At 64.1% G+C, this 17413-nt stretch overlaps 3 protein-coding genes and 1 long non-coding RNA gene across 9 annotated transcripts in view; 1 reads left to right on the forward strand and 3 right to left on the reverse strand.

Moving 5' to 3' along the window:
* PC (pyruvate carboxylase) overlaps positions 1–2610 on the reverse strand; it is a 30967-nt gene extending 28357 nt beyond the window's left edge. The window contains exon 1 of one of the 4 annotated variants that reach the window (XM_064437519.1): positions 2542–2610. Coding sequence is in view for 1 of the 4 variants with exons in the window: in XM_064437523.1 (XP_064293593.1) it covers positions 952–1089 (138 nt within the window). In the remaining 3 variants the exon portion in view is untranslated. Of the gene's footprint in view, positions 1–877; positions 1105–2541 lie in introns of those variants that run through there. The other 3 variants (XM_064437523.1, XM_064437521.1, XM_064437518.1) reach the window with 3 other exon arrangements.
* Positions 117–554, reverse strand: LOC135310292 (uncharacterized). The gene is made up of 3 exons (XR_010370410.1): positions 520–554; positions 187–425; positions 117–138 (listed from the first exon to the last, which is right to left on the reverse strand). It is a non-coding gene; the product is annotated as an uncharacterized LOC135310292 (long non-coding RNA).
* Positions 2611–3720: 1110 nt separating the features above from the next.
* On the forward strand, positions 3721–10732 carry RTN3 (reticulon 3). 3 transcript variants are annotated; one of them, XM_064437543.1, is made up of 9 exons: positions 3721–3919; positions 5500–5556; positions 6712–7497; positions 7994–8201; positions 9655–9793; positions 9904–9973; positions 10119–10165; positions 10303–10361; positions 10505–10732. In XM_064437543.1, exons 1-9 carry the CDS (start codon positions 3799–3801, stop codon positions 10548–10550), a joined length of 1533 nt encoding a protein of 510 aa, XP_064293613.1. In that variant the 5' UTR covers positions 3721–3798; the 3' UTR covers positions 10551–10732. The 3 variants fall into 3 exon arrangements, with proteins under 3 accessions (XP_064293613.1, XP_064293614.1, XP_064293615.1); XM_064437544.1 differs by lacking the exon at positions 6712–7497 and having other exon boundaries at positions 3723–3919; XM_064437545.1 differs by lacking the exons at positions 5500–5556; positions 6712–7497 and having other exon boundaries at positions 3724–3919.
* A 522-nt stretch (positions 10733–11254) lies between these two features.
* ZFTA (zinc finger translocation associated) lies at positions 11255–17028 on the reverse strand. Its single transcript, XM_064437546.1, has 4 exons — positions 16789–17028; positions 15017–15379; positions 13052–13372; positions 11255–11706 (listed from the first exon to the last, which is right to left on the reverse strand). Exons 1-4 carry the CDS (start codon positions 16844–16846, stop codon positions 11519–11521), a joined length of 930 nt encoding a protein of 309 aa, XP_064293616.1. The 5' UTR covers positions 16847–17028; the 3' UTR covers positions 11255–11518.
* Between the last annotated feature and the right edge of the window lie 385 nt (positions 17029–17413).

The raw sequence follows: 17413 nt of genomic DNA on the forward strand, positions 1-17413 counted from the left end.
ACGCCCCTTCCACAAGCACCCCCTCGAGCCCCCTTTGCACGAGGCCCCCTCACATGAGTACCTTTTCCATGAGCCCCCCTTGCACGAGCCCCCCTTGCACAACCACCTCTTGCACAAACAACCCCCTTGCACGAGTACCTTCTCCACAAGCCCCCCTTTGCACGAGCACCTCTCTTGCGCGAGCACCTTTTCCACGAGACCCCCTTTGCACGAGCCCCCATTTGCACGACCACCTCTTGCACAAGCACCACGAGCACCTTTTCCATGAGCCCCCCTTTGCACAAGTGCCCCTCGCACTAGCACCTCTTCCACAAGCCCCCTTTGCACGAGCCCCCCTTTGCACGACCACCTTTTCCATGAGCCCCTCTTTGCACGAGCGCCCATCGCACGAGCGCCTCTTCCACAAGCCCCCTTTGCACGACCACCTTTTGCACAAGCATCCCCCTTGCATGAGTACCTTTTCCACGAGCCCCCCTTGCACAAGCTCCCCCTTTGCACGATCCCCTCTTGCACAAGCACCTCCCTCGCACGAGTACCTTTTCCACAAGCCCCCCTTGCACAAGCCCCCTTTGCACGAGTACCTTTTCCACAAGCCCCCCTTTGCACGAGCCCCCCTTGCACAAGCCCCCTTTGCACGACCACCTTTTGCACAAGCATCCCCCTTGCATGAGTACCTTTTCCACGAGCCCCCCTTGCACAAGCTCCCCCTTTGCACGATCCCCTCTTGCACAAGCACCTCCCTCGCACGAGTACCTTTTCCACAAGCCCCCCTTGCACAAGCCCCCTTTGCACGAGCCCCTCTTGCGCGAGTACCTTTTCCACAAGCCCCCCTTTGCACGAGCCCCCCTTGCACGAGCACCCCCCTTTGCACAAGTACCTTTTCCACGAGCGCCCCTCGCACGAGCGCCTCCTCCACGCGCGCCCCTCGCCTGCCCTCTGGCTGCCCCTCACCGCGGGCAGGCCGGGACTCGCCGCCGCCCGCCCGCCGTCGCACGCCCCTCGCACGCGCCCTCGCACGCCCGGCCCGCGGCTCCCCGCCCCCGCCACCCGCCGCCCGCGTGAATCATTGACCCACGGGGCAAAGTCCATACGGCCCCCGACGCCCCCTCCCTCCGGGCGCCTATGGCTCCATACGGCCCCGCGGGGCACGTATGGCCCTCTATGGCCCCGTGTGGCCCCACGGGTGAGCTGCCCGGTGGGGCCAGACTGGGAGCACTGGGCCATACTGGGGCTCTAGGAAGGACCAAGTCTATAGGGGACCTGGTCTACAGGGGCTGCCAGGCCCTATAGGGGGTCACAGCCAGTATAGAGGGCTGATTGGGGGGAAGACTGATGCAGAGGGATCTTGGTCCTATAGGGAACTAGGGGATCTGGTCCTATAGGGGACCTAGTCTATAAGTCACCTGGTCTATAGTAGTTCCCAGGCCCTATAGGGGGTCACAACCAGTATAGAGGGCTGATGGGGGGACTGATGCAGAGCAGTCTTGGTCCTACAGGGGACTAGGGGACCTGATCCTATAGGAGACCTGATCTATAGGGGGTCCCAAGCCTTATAGAGGGGTATAGAGGGCTGTTGGGGGGGGGGGGGGGGCTGATGCAAAGGGGTCTTGGTCCTATAGGAGACCTGGTCTATAGGGGGTCCCAAGCCCTAGTGGGGGTCCCAGCTGGTATAGAGGGCTGATGCAAAGGGGTCTCGGTCCTATAGGAGACCTGGTCTATAGGGGGTCCCAAGCCCTAGTGGGGGTCCCAGCTGGTATAGAGGGCTGATGCAAAGGGGTCTTGGTCCTATAGGAGACCTGGGCTATAAGGGGTCCCAAGCCCTAGTGGGGGTCCCAGCTGGTATAGAGGGCTGATGCAAAGGGGTCTTGGTCCTATAGGAGACCTGGGCTATAGCAGGTCTCAGGCCTATAGAGGGAGCTCTTTTCCGTCCTTTTCCCAGCCACTATAGAGGGCTGATGAGGGGGACCCGCGCAGAGGGCTCTTGGTCCCTATAGGGGGATTAAGCCTATAGGAGCCTGGTTTATAGGAAGTCCCAGGCCCTATAGAGGCTCCTAGGCCTTACAGGAAACCTCAGCTCATATAAGGGGTTGATGGGGGGCTTATGCAGAGGGACCCTGGCCACTATAAAGGCACCAAGTCTATATGTGCCTATAGGGAGTCACAGGCCCTGTATGGGGGGCCAGGCCTTAAAGGGGGGCTCATGCAGAGTGGTCTTGGTCCCTATAGGATGGGCCTGGTCTATAGGGGGTCCCAGACCTATTGGGGGGGGGACACAGACACACCGGCCGGGGTCCCCTATGGCCTGGGACATATTGGGGGGGTTACTTGGGTCACGGCCCCTATAGGGGACCCCGGGCTATGGGGGGGGGGGGTGTCACGTGGGTCCAGGCCCCTATAGCGGGAGGCCAGGGGGGAAGGGGGGGGTCGCGGTCTATAGGGGGGGTCAAGCCACGTGGGTCAGGCCATATAGGGGAGGGGGCAGGTGACCCGGGCCCGGGGTCACGTGGTCCCCGGTGTCGTTCCCCCCCCCCCCCAACTCACCGCTCCGCGACCGCGACCGCCGCGTCCCGGCCGGCCCCGCTAGCCCCGCCCCCTCGCCCCCGATTGGCCAGCGACCGCCACGCCCCTTCGCCGCCGCGCCCCGCCCCTTATCGGAGGCCGGCGGGAACGGACGCGCTTCATTGGCCCGCCCGCCCCCGTGCTCCCCTAGCTATTGGGTGAAGAGGCCGCCACTCCCACCAGCAAAGCCACGCCCCCTCCAGGGGAGGGCGGGGCGTCGCAACGTCTCGGCGGCGTCGCTCGCCGCCATTGGCGCGCTCGGCGGCTCTGATTGGGTGGTCGGGCGTGGGCGGGGCCACTGAGAAGGAGGGGCGGGGACACGTGACCCGGGCGGCGTGCACGTGACCACTGCAGCCGCTCCCGTATAGCGCTGGCCCTATAGGGGTGTCCTGCGCATTCCGGCACTTATAGGGCGCTGACACCCCCGGGTTCATAGGGGGCGCCCTATAGAGGGCCCTAAGGCCGCTCCCTTTTCTATAGGCAGCTTTCTATAGGCCCTTGTCTGTTTTAAGGGTCATTCTGTAGGCCCTTTCCCCTATAGAGAGTGCATGGCTTGACTTCCACAGGGCCATAAAGCCCCTCCATGTGCTGCTGAGAGTATCCTATAGGTCCCCCACCCTTACAGGGGATCACATAGGGCTCTGTCTGACCTATAGGGGAGCATAGGCCTCACCCATGCCCCCCCTCAGGAACACATTATAGCCCCCCTCCCCTTTAGGGGACACCCTATGATGCTACACATCCTATAGGGGATCCTATGGATGGCATGATGCAATGTCCCCCCCTCCCCCCATACCATCTTTCCCCCTATAGGGGACAACCAATGGTGCTGTTTGACACTCGCAGGGCGGCAAAGCCCTGCCATCCCCTATAGGGGAACACCCTGTAGGCTCCTGCCCCTTATAGGGGACACCCCATAGACCCCCGTCCCTTATAGACGCCTGTATGCAGGGGGAGAGTCCCGGACTACAACTCCCATGAGGCACCGCGCCTGGGTGCCATGGCGACGGCGCGCCCGACACATGCGCAGAGGGGGGGAAAAGGGGCGGTGTTTTCTCCCACGGCTGCGCATGCGCAGTAGCGCGGAGCTGCGGCGGGAGGGAGGCGTTGGGCGCATGCCCGGCCGTTGGCGCATGCGCCCCGCCCCGCGGCCCCGCCCCTCGCGGCCCCGCCCCGTCAGTCGGTGCGTGGCCGCCGGGCCGGACGGACGCGCTACCGCGGGGCTCCGCGATCGCTGCCATGGCCGACCCTGCCACACAGTCCCCTTTCGTCTCCTCATCCTCCTCCTCTTCCTCCTCCTTCTCCTCCGGGCAGCCCCAGGTCGGAGGCTGCGGGGGCGCTGGCTCCGCCTCCTGCGCCGGTAAGGGCCTGGCGGGGCCTGAGGAGGGGGGCGGGAAGAGGCCTTGAGGGGGTAGGTATGAGGTGAATAGGGGTCGGGGGGCAGAAACGGTGGGGGAGAGGCCTTTAGGCGACAATTATGAGGGGAAAAGAGGCCTTTGAGGGGGCAGTTGTAGGGGAAGGAGGCCTTTAGGGGAGTAGATATAGTGGAAGAGGCCTATAGGGAGGGTAGTTATAGGGAAGAGGCCTTCAGAGGGCGCATATAGGGGAAAGAAGTCTTTGGGGAGCCAGATCTAGGGGAAGGAAGTCTTTGGGGAGCCAGATATAAGGAAAAAAAGTCTTTGGGGAGCCAGATATAAGGAAAAAAAGTCTTTGGGGGGCAAGATATAGGAGAAAGAGGCCTTTAGGAGGGGAGCCAGATATAGGGGAAAGAAATCTTGGGGGGTCAGATCTAGGGGAAAGAGGGCCTTGGGGGGCGCAGGGTCACACCCAGCCCCGGATCCTACAGAAATGGCGGGGAAAACATGCAGAAAAGGGACTGTTGATTATTTTTTTTTGGCGGGGGGGGCGGGGGAGGTTGTTGGATGGCTGGGCTGTTCCGTCCGTCTGTCCGTCCTAGGGGGGGTCCTGGCATTTTGGGGGGTCGGGGGGGGGCACTTTGCCATCCCACTCACCCCCAGGAGCCCCCCCTGGATGCCAGTGCTCATTTCGGGGCGCCCTGACTTTGTGATTGCTGCCGGTGCACCCCAATATTGTCCCATGGATTACCCCAGTTGTCACAGCCCAATACCACAGAGCCCCAAAACTCGGTGGTTTTACCCCAGATATCATCCTGGCGGGGGGCGAGTGGGCTTCCCCAGGGCTGCAGCGCCGAAGGGGGGAAGGTGGAGATTTTGGGGTGACCCGACGCCATCCGTGCTCCGGTTGTTGTCACCCAGCGATGACAGCCGCTGCACTGGGATCCCAGCCTGAACAGCATGACCTGGGTGGGGAAAACGGGGTTTAAAAAAACCCCAAATTTGGTCATAACAGGATTTTGCCTGATGGTCTGATGTCAAAGAGGCGGCGGCAGGTGACCCAATGTCACCCCGAAAAGGGGAAGCTGGAGGAAACCCGGTTTCCCCTCTGCGGTACAACCAGGTACCCCAAAAGCCCCAGGACCCCCCTATTTTGTGGTTTGGCGGGAGGGATAACACCTGGAACGACTGTGAAACCGCCGGCGCCTGACGCCCGCCGATTCAGGGTAAAACCCTGTGGAAAAGGATACGGAGACTCCAACTGCGGGAGTTTGAGGGTGCTCAAGCCACACCCTCCCCCCATCTGCCCGTTTTCAGGGCGAAGAGGCAGCAATCGTTCCCATTTTTGGGTGATTTCACCCCGAAAACTCATCAGTGCCCCCCAAAAATTCATCAACACCCCAAAAAGATGCCGGAAAACCCGGGACAAAACCTTACTCGTCGAAGTGAAACCCCATCCCTGCTTTGGGGGTGGGGGGGATGGGACACCCCGGTGGGTTCTGGGGGGGGCTTTGGGGAGGCTGTGGGATTTTGGGGGGGGCCCCGCCCAGGGCGCTGAGCTCTCACCCTCTGTGTTTTCTTGCAGATCCCCCCGCTTCTTCCTCTTCCTCCCAGCCTGTCTCTCTCTTTGCGGCTTCACCAGGCAAGTCTCCCCCCCTCCACACCCCCCAGGAAGAAAAATGTCGGGGGGGGGGAGGCTGTAACCCTAAAACGGCCCCCCTGGATTTGCAGTGGGGGTGGTCTCTAATACCAGTTTGGGGTCCCCAATGCCGCTGCGCTCTCCATCTGGGCACTGCCGGTGTCTCGGGGAGGGGGGTGACCCCAAAAATAGCCCCTGTTTTTTGGGGGAGCTTCACCTGCAGCTCATTTTGGGGGGGTGAAGGGGTTTGAAGACCCCCCCCTCTAATGGCTGCCTGGGGGGAGGGGGGTGGGATGTTTTAAAACCCGCCAAAACCAGACATTTTTCTTTCGCTCTCTTAATTTTCCTGCTTATTAACACAATTTCTTCTCCCTTTTTTGGGGCGAGCGCCTGCCCCACAGCTTCGCGCCTGCCCCATGGCTGTGCCCCCCCCACCCCGCCCCACGGCTGCTGTTCCTGCTTTGCACGCCCTGCTGCTCCCCCCCCGCCCCCCCCCGCCGCTGCTCGCCCAGTTGAGGAGGAATTCGCCGTTTTTCTTGTTGTTTATCCTCAAAAAAACAACCAACCCCCCACGACCCGCCTGCGCCCGCGTCCCACCCGCCGCCGTCTGTGTTTGTGTGTGACCCCCACCCCACCCCCCGCCTGGATCCGCCCCTGAAATTTGGTGGGGAGGGGGAGGTGAGGACCCCCCCCAAATCCTCCCCTCCCAGCTCTGGAGGACCCCAAAATCCCCAAATCTTGACCCAAAATGAGCGGGTGGGGGAGGCTGCTACTATGTTGGGGTTGCACACCCTTTGGGGGGAGGGGGGCCTCAATCATGCCACCCCCCCCCCCATCCTCACACTGGACCCGAATCAGGTGGTTTTAGCCCCAAAATGAGGTCCCCAGCGGGACACCCCCCCGCCCCGTCCTGGTGTCGAACCTACAGGTTTTGGGGTGTATTGGGGGGTGGGGAGGCATCTGACTGCTCGCGCCGCCGCGGGACCTGCTCAAACGCCCCCCCCCCAGCATGGCTGCGCCAAGGGGGGGACGACCCCGAAACGCCGCTTGGGGTGCAGCCGGGTGCATGGTGGCCCCCCCATGCATGCTGTGCCCCCCACCCCCCAAAAAATCTGCCCCCACCCCATGCCTGACTGTCTCCCCTCTCTCCGGCCCCAGCGGGTGCTGAAGCGGCACTGGGGGGACAAGGAGGTCGGGGAACCTTCCTCCCCGCCCCCCACCTCGCCGCCGCCTCCTCCTCCTCTTCCTCGGGAGCCCCCCCTCAAAAAGAACCGGATTCCCCCGAATCACCATTCGAGGTCGTACCGGATCGCGCCGCTTTCGACCGAGAATACGGCACCGCGCTGCTGGGAGAGCGCGAGGTGCTGAGTCAAATCCCCGAGGATCGCGTCTGCGACTTCCCGGCAAAACCCCGCGCCGGCAGCGCCGGCGTCACGGCGAAGATCCCCGCCGGATTGTGCCGACAAACATCCGGCACCGCCGCGGCGTTGGAAGAGGTGTCCAAGTGCGTCCGGGAGATGCATAGTTTCACCAACGAGTTGCTCAGCTGGGATTTGGTGGAGCGTAACGGCATCGGTAACGGCCTCACCGGCGGTAACGGCCTCACCGGTAACGGCCTCACCAGTAACGGCGTCACCGGGAACACCGGCGCCGAAGCCGACAGCTCGGGTGACTCCGACGACACCGTCATCGAGGAAACGCCGGTTGAGGACGTCACCGTCCCCCGGCACCACGTGACCGCCGGCGGCACCGGCATCACCGTCGTGCCGCCGCCCCCCCTCCTCCCCGAACCGTCCCCCGGTGCCGCCGCCCGGGATTGGGAGGAGGAGCGGATGACCCTGCGGGCGCTGCGGGAATTGGGGGAGCCCCCCCGAGGTACCCCAAATCCCCCCGGGGTCCCGGCTGAACCCCCCGCAGGGACCCAGCTCCTCCCCCGCCTGGCAGGTAAACCTGAAGAAAGCGCTTTTTTTCACCCCAAAAACGCCGCCGTTGCTGCCAAGTTGCCCCCAAAAACAGGTTTTGGGGGGGGGGGTTCAGCCAGATCCCCCCCAAAAATGGGGTGGGGTGTGTGAAAAAGGGGGGGATCTGGCCCCAAAATGCTGCTGGGGATGTGGGGGTGGGTGGGGAGCCCCGCGTCTGCCTCTCGTTTTGGTGTAAAAAGGGGGATTTCTGGCAAAACCCGCCGCCATGTTGGGGGGGGGTTAATTAGCGCCTGTTTGTAGCGGGGGGGCTGGGTTAATTAGCGCCTGTGTCTAACGAGCGGATGGATTTGGGGGGGGGGGGGGGGCACAGTGCCAGCCTCATTTTGGGGCAAATCGGGGCGAATTAAGGCGAGACGAGACCATCGGCGAGGACACAACCATCCGCCGCCTGTGATGGGGGGCGGGGGGACAACACCACAGGGTCCCCCCGCTTTTCTCAACCTCCGTGTCCCCAACAGCCCACGACCTCCTCTTCTGGCGGGACGTGAGGAAGACGGGGGTCGTCTTCGGCGTCAGCTTCATCCTCCTCCTCTCCCTGGCCACCCTCAGCGCCGTCAGCGTGGTCGCCCACCTCGCCCTGGCCCTGCTCTCCGTCACCATCAGCCTCCGCGTCTACAAAGCCGTCATCCAGGCCGTCCAGAAGTCGGAAGAGGGGCACCCCTTTCGGTAAGGGATAGATTTTTGGGGGGGTCCCCCCCCATTTTTGGGGGGATTTTGGGGTTTCCCACCCCCCCCCCCAGCCCCCCAGGGAAGGCAGCTGGGTGATGCACTTGGTGGCCTGGCTGCTGTTTCCCCCTCTGCAGGGTGGATGAAGGTTTTGGGGTGCAGAGTGGGGGGAGCTGGGGTGTAAAGGGAGATTTTGGGGTGCGGGGGGCAGAGCTAGGGGTGTAAAGGGAGATTTTGGGGTGCGGGGGGCAGAGCTAGGGGTGTAAAGGGAGATTTTGGGGTGCGGGGGGGCAGAGCTAGGGGTGTAAAGGGAGATTTTGGGGTGCAGAGTGGGGGGAGCTAGGGGTGTAAAGAGAGATTTTGGGGTGCGGGGGGGCAGAGCTAGGGGTGTAAAGAGAGATTTTGGGGTGCGGGGGGGCAGAGCTAGGGGTGTAAAGGGAGATTTTGGGGTGCGGGGGGGCAGAGCTAGGGGTGTAAAGGGAGATTTTGGGGTGCGGGGGGGCAGAGCTAGGGGTGTAAAGGGAGATTTTGGGGTGCGGGGGGCAGAGCTAGGGGTGTAAAGGGAGATTTTGGGGTGCGGGGGGGCAGAGCTAGGGGTGTAAAGAGAGATTTTGGGGTGCAGGGGGGCAGAGCTAGGGGTGTAAAGGGAGATTTTGGGGTGCAGGGGGGCAGAGCTAGGGGTGTAAAGGGAGATTTTGGGGTGCAGAGTGGGGGGAGCTGGGGTGTAAAGGGAGATTTTGGGGTGCGGGGGGGCAGAGCTAGGGGTGTAGAGGGGGATTTTTGGGGTGCCCCCCCTCAACTGAATGTGCTCACCCAACTCAGACCTCACCTGGAGCTGGATGTGACGTCCCCCAAGACCTTCCAGATTTTGGGGTGCGGGGGGAGGTTTGGGGTGTAGAAGATGATCTTGGGCTGCAGGGGGGGATTTGGGGGTGTAAAAGGTGATCTTGCATGTGCGGTGGGGGATTTTGGGGTGCCCCCACCCCACCCCAGGGCTTACCACCCCTGGAGCCAGACGTGCCATTGTCCCCTGAGACCTTCCAGGTTTTGGGGTGCAGAGGGGGATTTGGGGGTTCAAGTGGAGGTGCAGGGGGATTTTGGGGTGCCCCCCTCAGCTGACTGTGCTCCCCTTTCCCAGGGTTTACCTGAAGCTGGACATGCCATTGTCCCCCTAGACCTTCCAGGTTTTGGGGTGAAGAGAGGAATTTTGGGGTTCAAGGGGGTTACAGGAGGGGTTTTGGGGTGTAGAAGGGGGATTTTGGGGTGCCCCCAACTGATTGTGCCCCCTACCCCAGGGCTTACCTGGAGCTGGACATGCCATTGTCCGCTGAGACCTTCCAGGTTTTGGGGTGCAGAGGGGGATTTTGGTGGTTGGGGGGGGCACAGGGGGATTTTGGGGTGCAGGGGGGAGATTTTGGGGTGCCCCCTAACTGACTGTGCCCCCCCACCCCAGGGCTTACCTGGAGCAGGACGTGACCTTGTCCCCCGAGACCTTCCAGGCTCATGCCGCCGCCGTCGCCCTCCACCTCAACCAGGCGCTGCGGTTCCTCCTCCGCCTCTTCTTGGTGGAAGATCTGGTGGATTCCCTGAAGGTAAGGGGCCTTCCTCCCCCTCCTCATCTCCCCCTCCTCATCCTCCTCCTCCTTCCGCCCCCCCCGGGTACCCCCGAAAACCAGCCTCTTATCCCCGCCCCCCTCCACAGCTGGCCTTGGCGATGTGGCTGCTGACCTACGTGGGAGCCGTCTTCAACGGCATCACCCTCCTCATCCTCGGTAAGAGCCAGCCTTTGGCCCCCCTCCCCCTATAAAATAGACCCCCCAAAGTTGATTTGGGGGGGGGGTGGCCCCCCAAAAAAGAACACTGGGGGGGGGCTTGGCCCCCATCTCATGATGCTGAGGCCCCCCATCTCTCTTGCAGCCGAGCTGTTGGCCTTCACCCTACCGCCCCTCTACGAGAAGTACAAGGTGAGCCTTAAATTAGGGGTGCGACACCCCTAAAAATAAGGGGGGGAGTCCCAAAAATGAGGGCACGCCCAGAAATCAGAGGGGCACCCCAAAAAGGTGGGGGGCACCCCTTTAAACCCCCTCCCCTCTACCGCCAGGTGCAGATCAACCACTATGTGGGTATCGCCCGTCGCCAGACCAAGGACATTGTGGCCAAGTAAGTGCCGATGGGGCCCCCCCAAATCCTTGGGGCCCCCCCAGAATCCATGGGGCCCCCCCCAAATCGCTATGCCCCCACCCAAAATTGCTGTTTCCCACCCCCGCCTGCCCAAGCTTCTCACCTCTCTCCTCTCCCTATAGGATCCAGGCGAAGCTCCCAGGCCTGGCCAAGAAGAAGCCGGAATAAAACCCCGGGGGTGGCGGGGAAATATCGGGGTGCCCGGCTGGTGCCCCCACCCCCAAAGCTCGTCTGCCCCACCCCAAGTTCATCACACCCCCCCCCAAACTCATCCCCCCCCCCCCCAAAAGCTCGTACACCCCTCCCATATCTCACAGTGGCGTCTGTCTGTCCTTCCACACCCCCCCCCCCCATAAGCCTTGGACTTGGCCTCCACTGGGGGGCTATCGGGGGGGGGCTGCACCCCAAAACCCTGTTCCCTGGGGGGGGGCTCCCACCCCCCAGCTCGTTCCTCCCCCCCCCCCCCCCACGCCTTTTATTTTTTTTAACGTTAATTGAGGTGAAATGTCTGTAACTGCTGTAAACTGCAAGGGGGGGGGGCAAAGCTCCTTGAGGGGGGGCTCAGCCCCCTCCCGCAGCCCCCCCAAACCGCACTGCGTCCCCCCCAGACCCCTCCCCCTTAATCTGGGGGGGCGGGGAATGGGGGGACACCCCCCCCCCCCCCCCCAATCTGCCCGCGGGGATGTGGCATCAATAAAACACCGCGACGGACGCCTCCGCTCCCCCCCTTTGTGCCAGTATGTCATCGCCCCCCCCCCCCCAAAATGGCCCCGTGTCCCCCCAGTATGGCCCCGTGTCCCCCCCCAGATGTCCCCATGTGTGTGTCACCCCCAAATTGTCCCCGTCACCCCACCGCATCACTCCACGGGACCTCCAGGAATGGGTTTATTGAGGGGTGTCACGTACAAAAAAAAGGGGGGGGGGCTTAGAAAAATAAAAGGGACACACACGCATAAATAGGGTGACACCATGGGGGGGGGGGGGGGATGTTGGGGACCGGTGACACCATCAAGGGGACCCATAAGTGCCGCTTTTGAGGGGCGGGGGGGCACTGGTGATACTGGGGAGCTCTGGGGGGCACTGGGGGGTGGGTCTCTGTCATTCCCCCCCCCCCAGTATCCCCATTCCCCAGGGGCTCAGGCCGTGCAGGCAGGGGGGGCTCCGGGGTGCATGGAGAAAATGGGGGGGCTGCGGCTGCCACAGCCCCCCGGCGCGGCCCCCCTTGTAACCCCCGCCCCCCCCTCGTCCGCTGCAGCGGCTGCTTCGGCCTCGGTGGTTGCTTCATCCTCATCCTCCTCCACGGCTGGGCTGGGGGGCTGCGGGGCTGGGGGGAGTGGGGACAGCCCTGTTCCCCCCCCGGCCTGGCCCCAGGTGGGCACGGGCCGGGCCCCCCAGTGGCCCCAGTCACCCCAGTACCCCTGTGTCCCCACACCCCCCAGTGGCCCCAGTCACCCCAGCACCCCTGTGTCCCCACACCCCCCGCTGGCCCCAGTCACCCCAGCACCCCTGTGTCCCCACACACCGTGGTGACCCCAGTACCCCTGTGTCCCCACACCCCCCGCTGGCCCCAGTCACCCCAGTACCCCTGTGTCCCCACACCCCCCAGTGGCCCCAGTCACCCCAGCACCCCTGTGTCCCCACACCCCGCAATGGCCCCAGTCATCCCAGTACCCCTGTGTCCCCACACCCCCCAGTGGCCCCAGTCATCCCAGTACCCCTGTGTCCCCACACCCCCCAGTGGCCCCGGTCACCCCAGTACCCCTGTGTCCCCACACCCCCCAGTGGCCCCAGTCACCCCAGCACCCCTGTGTCCCCACACCCCCCAGTGGCCCCCCACCGCCCCCAGCACCCCTGTGTCCCCACACCCCCCAGTGGCCCCATTCACCCCAGCACCCCTGTGTCCCCACACCCCCCAGTGGCCCCAGTCACCTCAGTACCCCTGTGTCCCCACACCCCCCGCTGGCCCCAGTCACCCCAGTACCCCTGTGTCCCCACACCCCCCAGTGGCCCCAGTCACCTCAGTACCCCTGTGTCCCCACACCCCCCGCTGGCCCCAGTCACCCCAGTACCCCTGTGTCCCCACACCCCCCAGTGGCCCCAGTCACCCCAGTACCCCTGTGTCCCCACACCCCCCGCTGGCCCCAGTCACCCCAGTACCCCTGTGTCCCCACACCCCCCAGTGGCCCCAGTCACCTCAGTACCCCTGTGACCCCACACCCCCCGGTGGCCCCAGTCACCCCAGCACCCCTGTGTCCCCACACCCCCCAGTGGCCCCAGTCACCCCAGCACCCCTGTGTCCCCACACCCCCCAGTGGCCCCAGTCACCTCAGTACCCCTGTGTCCCCACACCCCCCAGTGGCCCCAGTCGCCCCAGCACCCCTGTGTCCCCACACCCCACGGTGGCCCCAGTCACCCCAGCACCCCTGTGTCCCCACACACCGCGGTGACCCCAGCACCCCTGTGTCCCCACACCCCGCGGTGGCCCCACTGCCCCACACACTCCAGCATCCCCATTTCCCCCAGTATCCCTATGTCCCCCCAGTGTCCCCATGACCCCACATCCCCATTTCCCCCCACATCCCCATTCCCCCCCACCATCCCCATTCCCCCCCACATCCCCATTCCCCCCCACATCCCCATTCCCCCCCCACATCCCCATTCCCCCTCACCGTCCCGCCGCCGTCCCGCGGCCCGGCAGGCTCGCAGCAGCTCCCCGCGCTCGGCGGGCCCCAGGCGCAGGGTGCCGGGGTGGGCGGCCAGCGCGTGCCGGCGGATGTCGCCGAGGTGCAGCGAGGGCAGGGCGCGGGCGCACAGGAGGCACCGCAGCCGGTTCCCCCCGGCCTCCAGGTCCAGCAGCAGCTCGGCGCGAAGCCACCCCCGTAGCGAGTCACCCCCCGGGCGTCCCCTCGGCACCGCCGCCCCCCGGGGGGACGGTTTGGCGTCTCGCGGGGACGGGGGACGGCGGCGGGGGCGGCCGGGGGCCGGGGGGCCTGCGGGAGGACGGGACAGCAGGGTCAGCGAGGTGGGGGGACACAGACAACACCTTGGGGACAAAGGCACACGTTGTTGGCCTTGGGGACACTTTGGGGACGTGGGGAGGGGACAGGAGCCTTGGGGACACCTTGGGGATGGGGGGGGCAGGGGCCTTGGGGACACCTTGGGGACATGGGGGGGGACAGGGGCTTTGGGGACACCTTGGGGATGGGGGGACAGGGGCCTTGGGGACACCTTGGGGACATGGGGGGGGACAGGGACTTTGGGGACACCTTGGGGATGGGGGGACAGGGGCTTTGGGGACACCTTGGGGACGTGGGGAGGGGACAGGAGCCTTGGGGACACCTTGGGGATGGGGGGGACAGGGGCCTTGGGGACACCTTGGGGACATGGGGGGACAGGGACTTTGGGGACACCTTGGGGACACGGGGGGGGACAGGGACTTTGGGGACACCTTGGGGACATGGGGAGGGGACAGGGGCCTTGGGGACACCTTGGGGATGGGGGGGACAGAGACTTTGGGGACACCTTGGGGACATGGGGGGACAGGGACTTTGGGGACACCTTGGGGACACGGGGGGGGGACAGGGGCCTTGGGGACACCTTGGGGATGGGGGGGACAGGGGCCTTGGGGACACCTTGGGGACACGGGGGGACGACAGGGGCCTTGGGGACACCTTGGGGATGGGGGCACAGGGACTTTGGGGACACCTTGGGGATGTGGGGAGGGGACAGGGGCCTTGGGGACACCTTGGGGATGGGGGGACAGGGACTTTGGGGACACCCTGGGGACATGGGGGGTGTCGGGGACCCCATGGGGAGGTGGGGGCTCGCTGGGGACACAGGGACAGCAAGCTCGGGGTCCCTGCATGGGGGGCGGAGCCCAGCCGGGGGGCGTGGTCTGAGGGGGCGTGGAAATAGAGGGGCGGGGTCTAAGCAAGGCGGCTGTTTGGGGCGTGGCTAGGGTGTGGGTGTGGCTAAGTGGGCGTGTGCTACAGGAATGGGTGTGGTCTGTCAGTCCAGGGACGGGGCTTGACTTAAAGGGGCTTGGGGGTGTGTGAGAGAGATTTAAAAGGGGCGTGGCTCCATGTGAATGAGGCGTGGTCACATTAAAGGGGCGTGGCCCACATTTAAAGGGACACGGCTTAGATTAAAGGGGGTGTGTCTGGTTTTATGGTGGTCCACATGGAAGGGGGCGTGGTCAATATTTAAAGGGACACGCACCAGATTAAAGGGGGCATGCCTTGCTTTATGGGGACCACATTTAAAGGGACACAGCTCAGATTAAAAGGGGCGTGGCCCCATTTAAAGGGCCATGGTGCAACTCGGGGGGAGGATCCACGTTGAAGGGGCGTGGCCCAGATTTAAAGGGCCATGGCACAACTGGGGGGAACACATGTTGAGGGGGGCGTGGCCCCTATTTAAAGGGACATGGTACAACTTGGAGGGGGAACACGTGTTGAAGGCGGCATGGTCCACATTTAAAGGGCCGCAGCACAATTGGGGGGGAGAATCCACATTGAAGGGGGCGTGGCCCATATTTAAAGGGCCGTGGCTGAGGTTAAAGGGGGCGTGGCCCATCTTTAGGGGACCCACATTAAGGGCCCCCACATGAAGGGGGTCTGACACAGCCCCCCTACCTGTCCCGTGGCCGCTGCCGGGGGGTCCGTCAGGGCGAGCGCGGAGCCCCAAATGGGCGTCCCAGGAACGGAGGACGAGCTGCTTCTCGCGGGGTCCCCAAGCGCCGGAATAAGGATGTTTCTGCCGGATGTGGCGTTTGATGGTGCTGAGCTTGAGGGTGGCGAGGGCGCTGCCGCAGACCATGCAGAGCATCCCGTGTCGCGCCGCGTTGAATTCCATCAGGTATTCGGCTCGCCAACGCTCGTGGTAATACCGACGGTGATCCCGACCCGGGATACGGCTCCGACCCGGTCGCGACGCTCGAGCTTCGCAGTGGTCCGAGCTCCGACGGCCCCCCCGCGGTCCCGGCTCTGGCGGGGAGGCTGGAGGGAGGGGGACATGGGGGAAGGGGGTGATGGAGGGAGGGGTGTAGGATTTGGGGGGTGTTGGGGGACCACTTTATGGGGGGCTCTAGGGTTGGGGAGGGGGATTTGGGGTGTCTAAGGGATGGAAGGGTGTTGGGGGACCACTTTATGGGGTGCATTAGGGATGGGAAGGGGGATTTGGGGGGCACTTTGGGGTGTCTAAGGGACAGAAGGGTCTTGGGGGATCAATGTTTGGGGGGCTCCAGGGATCAGGAGGGGGATTTGGGGGGCCTCCAAGGATTAGGGAGCTGGTGGGGGGGTCTTGTATGGGAGTCTTTAGGGCTCCCCAGGGATGAGGAGGTTTCTGAGGGTCCCTGGTGATGGGGGGGTCCTTGGGGGGACGCTTATGTCGGGGTTTTGGGGGGGCTTCAGGGAGAGCAGGGCCTCAGGACACTCATTTTTGGGGGTCTTTGGGGATCCTGGAGGAGGGGAACCCCCATATGGGGGTCTTTGGGGGTGCCTATGGGGGGTGGTCCCCTAGGTTGGGGGTCTCAGCCCTGCTGGGGGTTGGACACACGAACCCCAGGAGTGACCCAAAATTAGAGGGATCTGGGGAGGGGGGGAACTGGGGGCTCTTAAAGGGATAGGGGCATCAAAAGTGGGGGGCCCCACAGGAATGGGGTGTCTTAAAGGGGCAAGAGGCGCTCTTAAAGGGGCAGCGTGTGTTAAAGGGGCAGCGTACTTCAAGGGGCGGGGCTTGTGAATGGGGTATTTAAAAGAGGCGGGGCATCTCAAAGGGGAGGGGCCTTTAAAGGGGCAGGGGCATGTCAGAGGGAATGGGGGTGGTTAAAGAGGGTGGGGGTATTATCTTAAAGTGACAGCAGCACCTTAAAGGGGCAGAAGCATCTTAAAGGGTCAGGGGCCTCATAAATTGGGTGGTGGTATCTTAAAGGGACAGAGGCACCCTAAATTGGATGGGGGTACCTTAAAGGGACTGGGGCATCTTAAAGGGACAGGGACACCCTAAACTGTATGGTTGCATCTTAATGTGACAGGGGCATCCTAAATTGTATGGTGGCATCTTAAAGGGACAGGGACACCTTAAAGGGGCAGGGGCATCTTAAAGTGACAGGGGCATCCTAAATTGGATGGAGACATCTTAAAGGGACAGGGGCACCTTAAAGTGACAGGGACATCCTAAATTAGATGGAAGCATCTTAAAGGGACAGGGGCATCCTAGAGGATGACAGGGGATGGCAAAGGGATGGGGGCAACCCCAGGGCTCGGGGGCATCTTAAAGGGCCAGCATTGCTCCCATTGTGCATGAAGGGGGAGCCCAGCTCCCCCTCGGCGGGAGAGGGGTCTCCTTAAAGGGGCTGCACCTCCCACCCCCCCCCTCCCCCCCCCCCCGCGGTGTCGTTGCTCACCTGGGCGGTCCGGGTGCGGGACTGGGCCGGGGTCGGGGTGGGGGTGCGGGGGCTCCATGGCGGGGCCCGGGGCGGCGGCGGCGGCGGCGGGCAGGGGCCGGCCGGGGTGGGGACGCCGCCGTGGGGCCCCTGGGGCTCCTTTAAGGGCTCCTGGGTAAATTTAAAGGGGCCGCGCGCCTTTCCCATCCCCCCCTCAAGCCCGCCCCGCCCCGCGGCGGGGGGCCGCGGTGGGGACGATGAGTTGCCGTCAGCTCTCAGCCCACCCCCCACCCCAAAAAAGCCTACCCGCCATAAAAAAGATTTTAAGGTGGTCTCCCCCAAGGGGGGGGGGAAGGGGAGCCCCTGGATGCTCCCCTCCCCCATGCAGCCCCCTGCCGTCCCCACCCCCACCCTGCAGCATCGCCCCAGGGCCCCCGGACCTATGGGGCACCCAAGAAACCATCACCACCCCCACATCCCCGGGCTGGCCCCGCCCCTTTGGTCCAGAAAGGGCGTGGTCTGGGCGTGGAGATCACACCCTCCCTGTGGAGGAAGGGGGTGTGGCTTCCCCAGCTGGCCCCGCCCTTCATCTCCTAGACTTCGTCCCCCGGGACCGGTTCCCCCTTCCCAGTGCTCCCAGTACCTC

This window comes from Phalacrocorax carbo, chromosome 32 (genome assembly GCF_963921805.1).
Source record: "Phalacrocorax carbo chromosome 32, bPhaCar2.1, whole genome shotgun sequence".
Classification (NCBI taxonomy): Eukaryota; Metazoa; Chordata; class Aves; order Suliformes; family Phalacrocoracidae; genus Phalacrocorax; species Phalacrocorax carbo.

Coding starts and splice junctions, on each gene's coding strand:
- RTN3 (XM_064437543.1), top strand. CDS start 3,799: ATGGCCGACCCTGCCACACAGTCCCCTTTCGTCTCCTCATCCTCCTCC. Junction 5,557..6,711: donor TCTCTTTGCGGCTTCACCAG/GCAAGTCTCCCC, acceptor CTCCGGCCCCAG/CGGGTGCTGAAGCGGCACTG. Junction 8,202..9,654: donor GAAGAGGGGCACCCCTTTCG/GTAAGGGATAGA, acceptor CCCCCACCCCAG/GGCTTACCTGGAGCAGGACG.
- ZFTA (XM_064437546.1), bottom strand. CDS start 16,846: ATGGAGCCCCCGCACCCCCACCCCGACCCCGGCCCAGTCCCGCACCCG. Junction 15,380..16,788: donor CCCGCACCCGGACCGCCCAG/GTGAGCAACGAC, acceptor CCCTCCCTCCAG/CCTCCCCGCCAGAGCCGGGA. Junction 11,707..13,051: donor CGCGGGACGGCGGCGGGACG/GTGAGGGGGAAT, acceptor CACTCCCCCCAG/CCCCGCAGCCCCCCAGCCCA.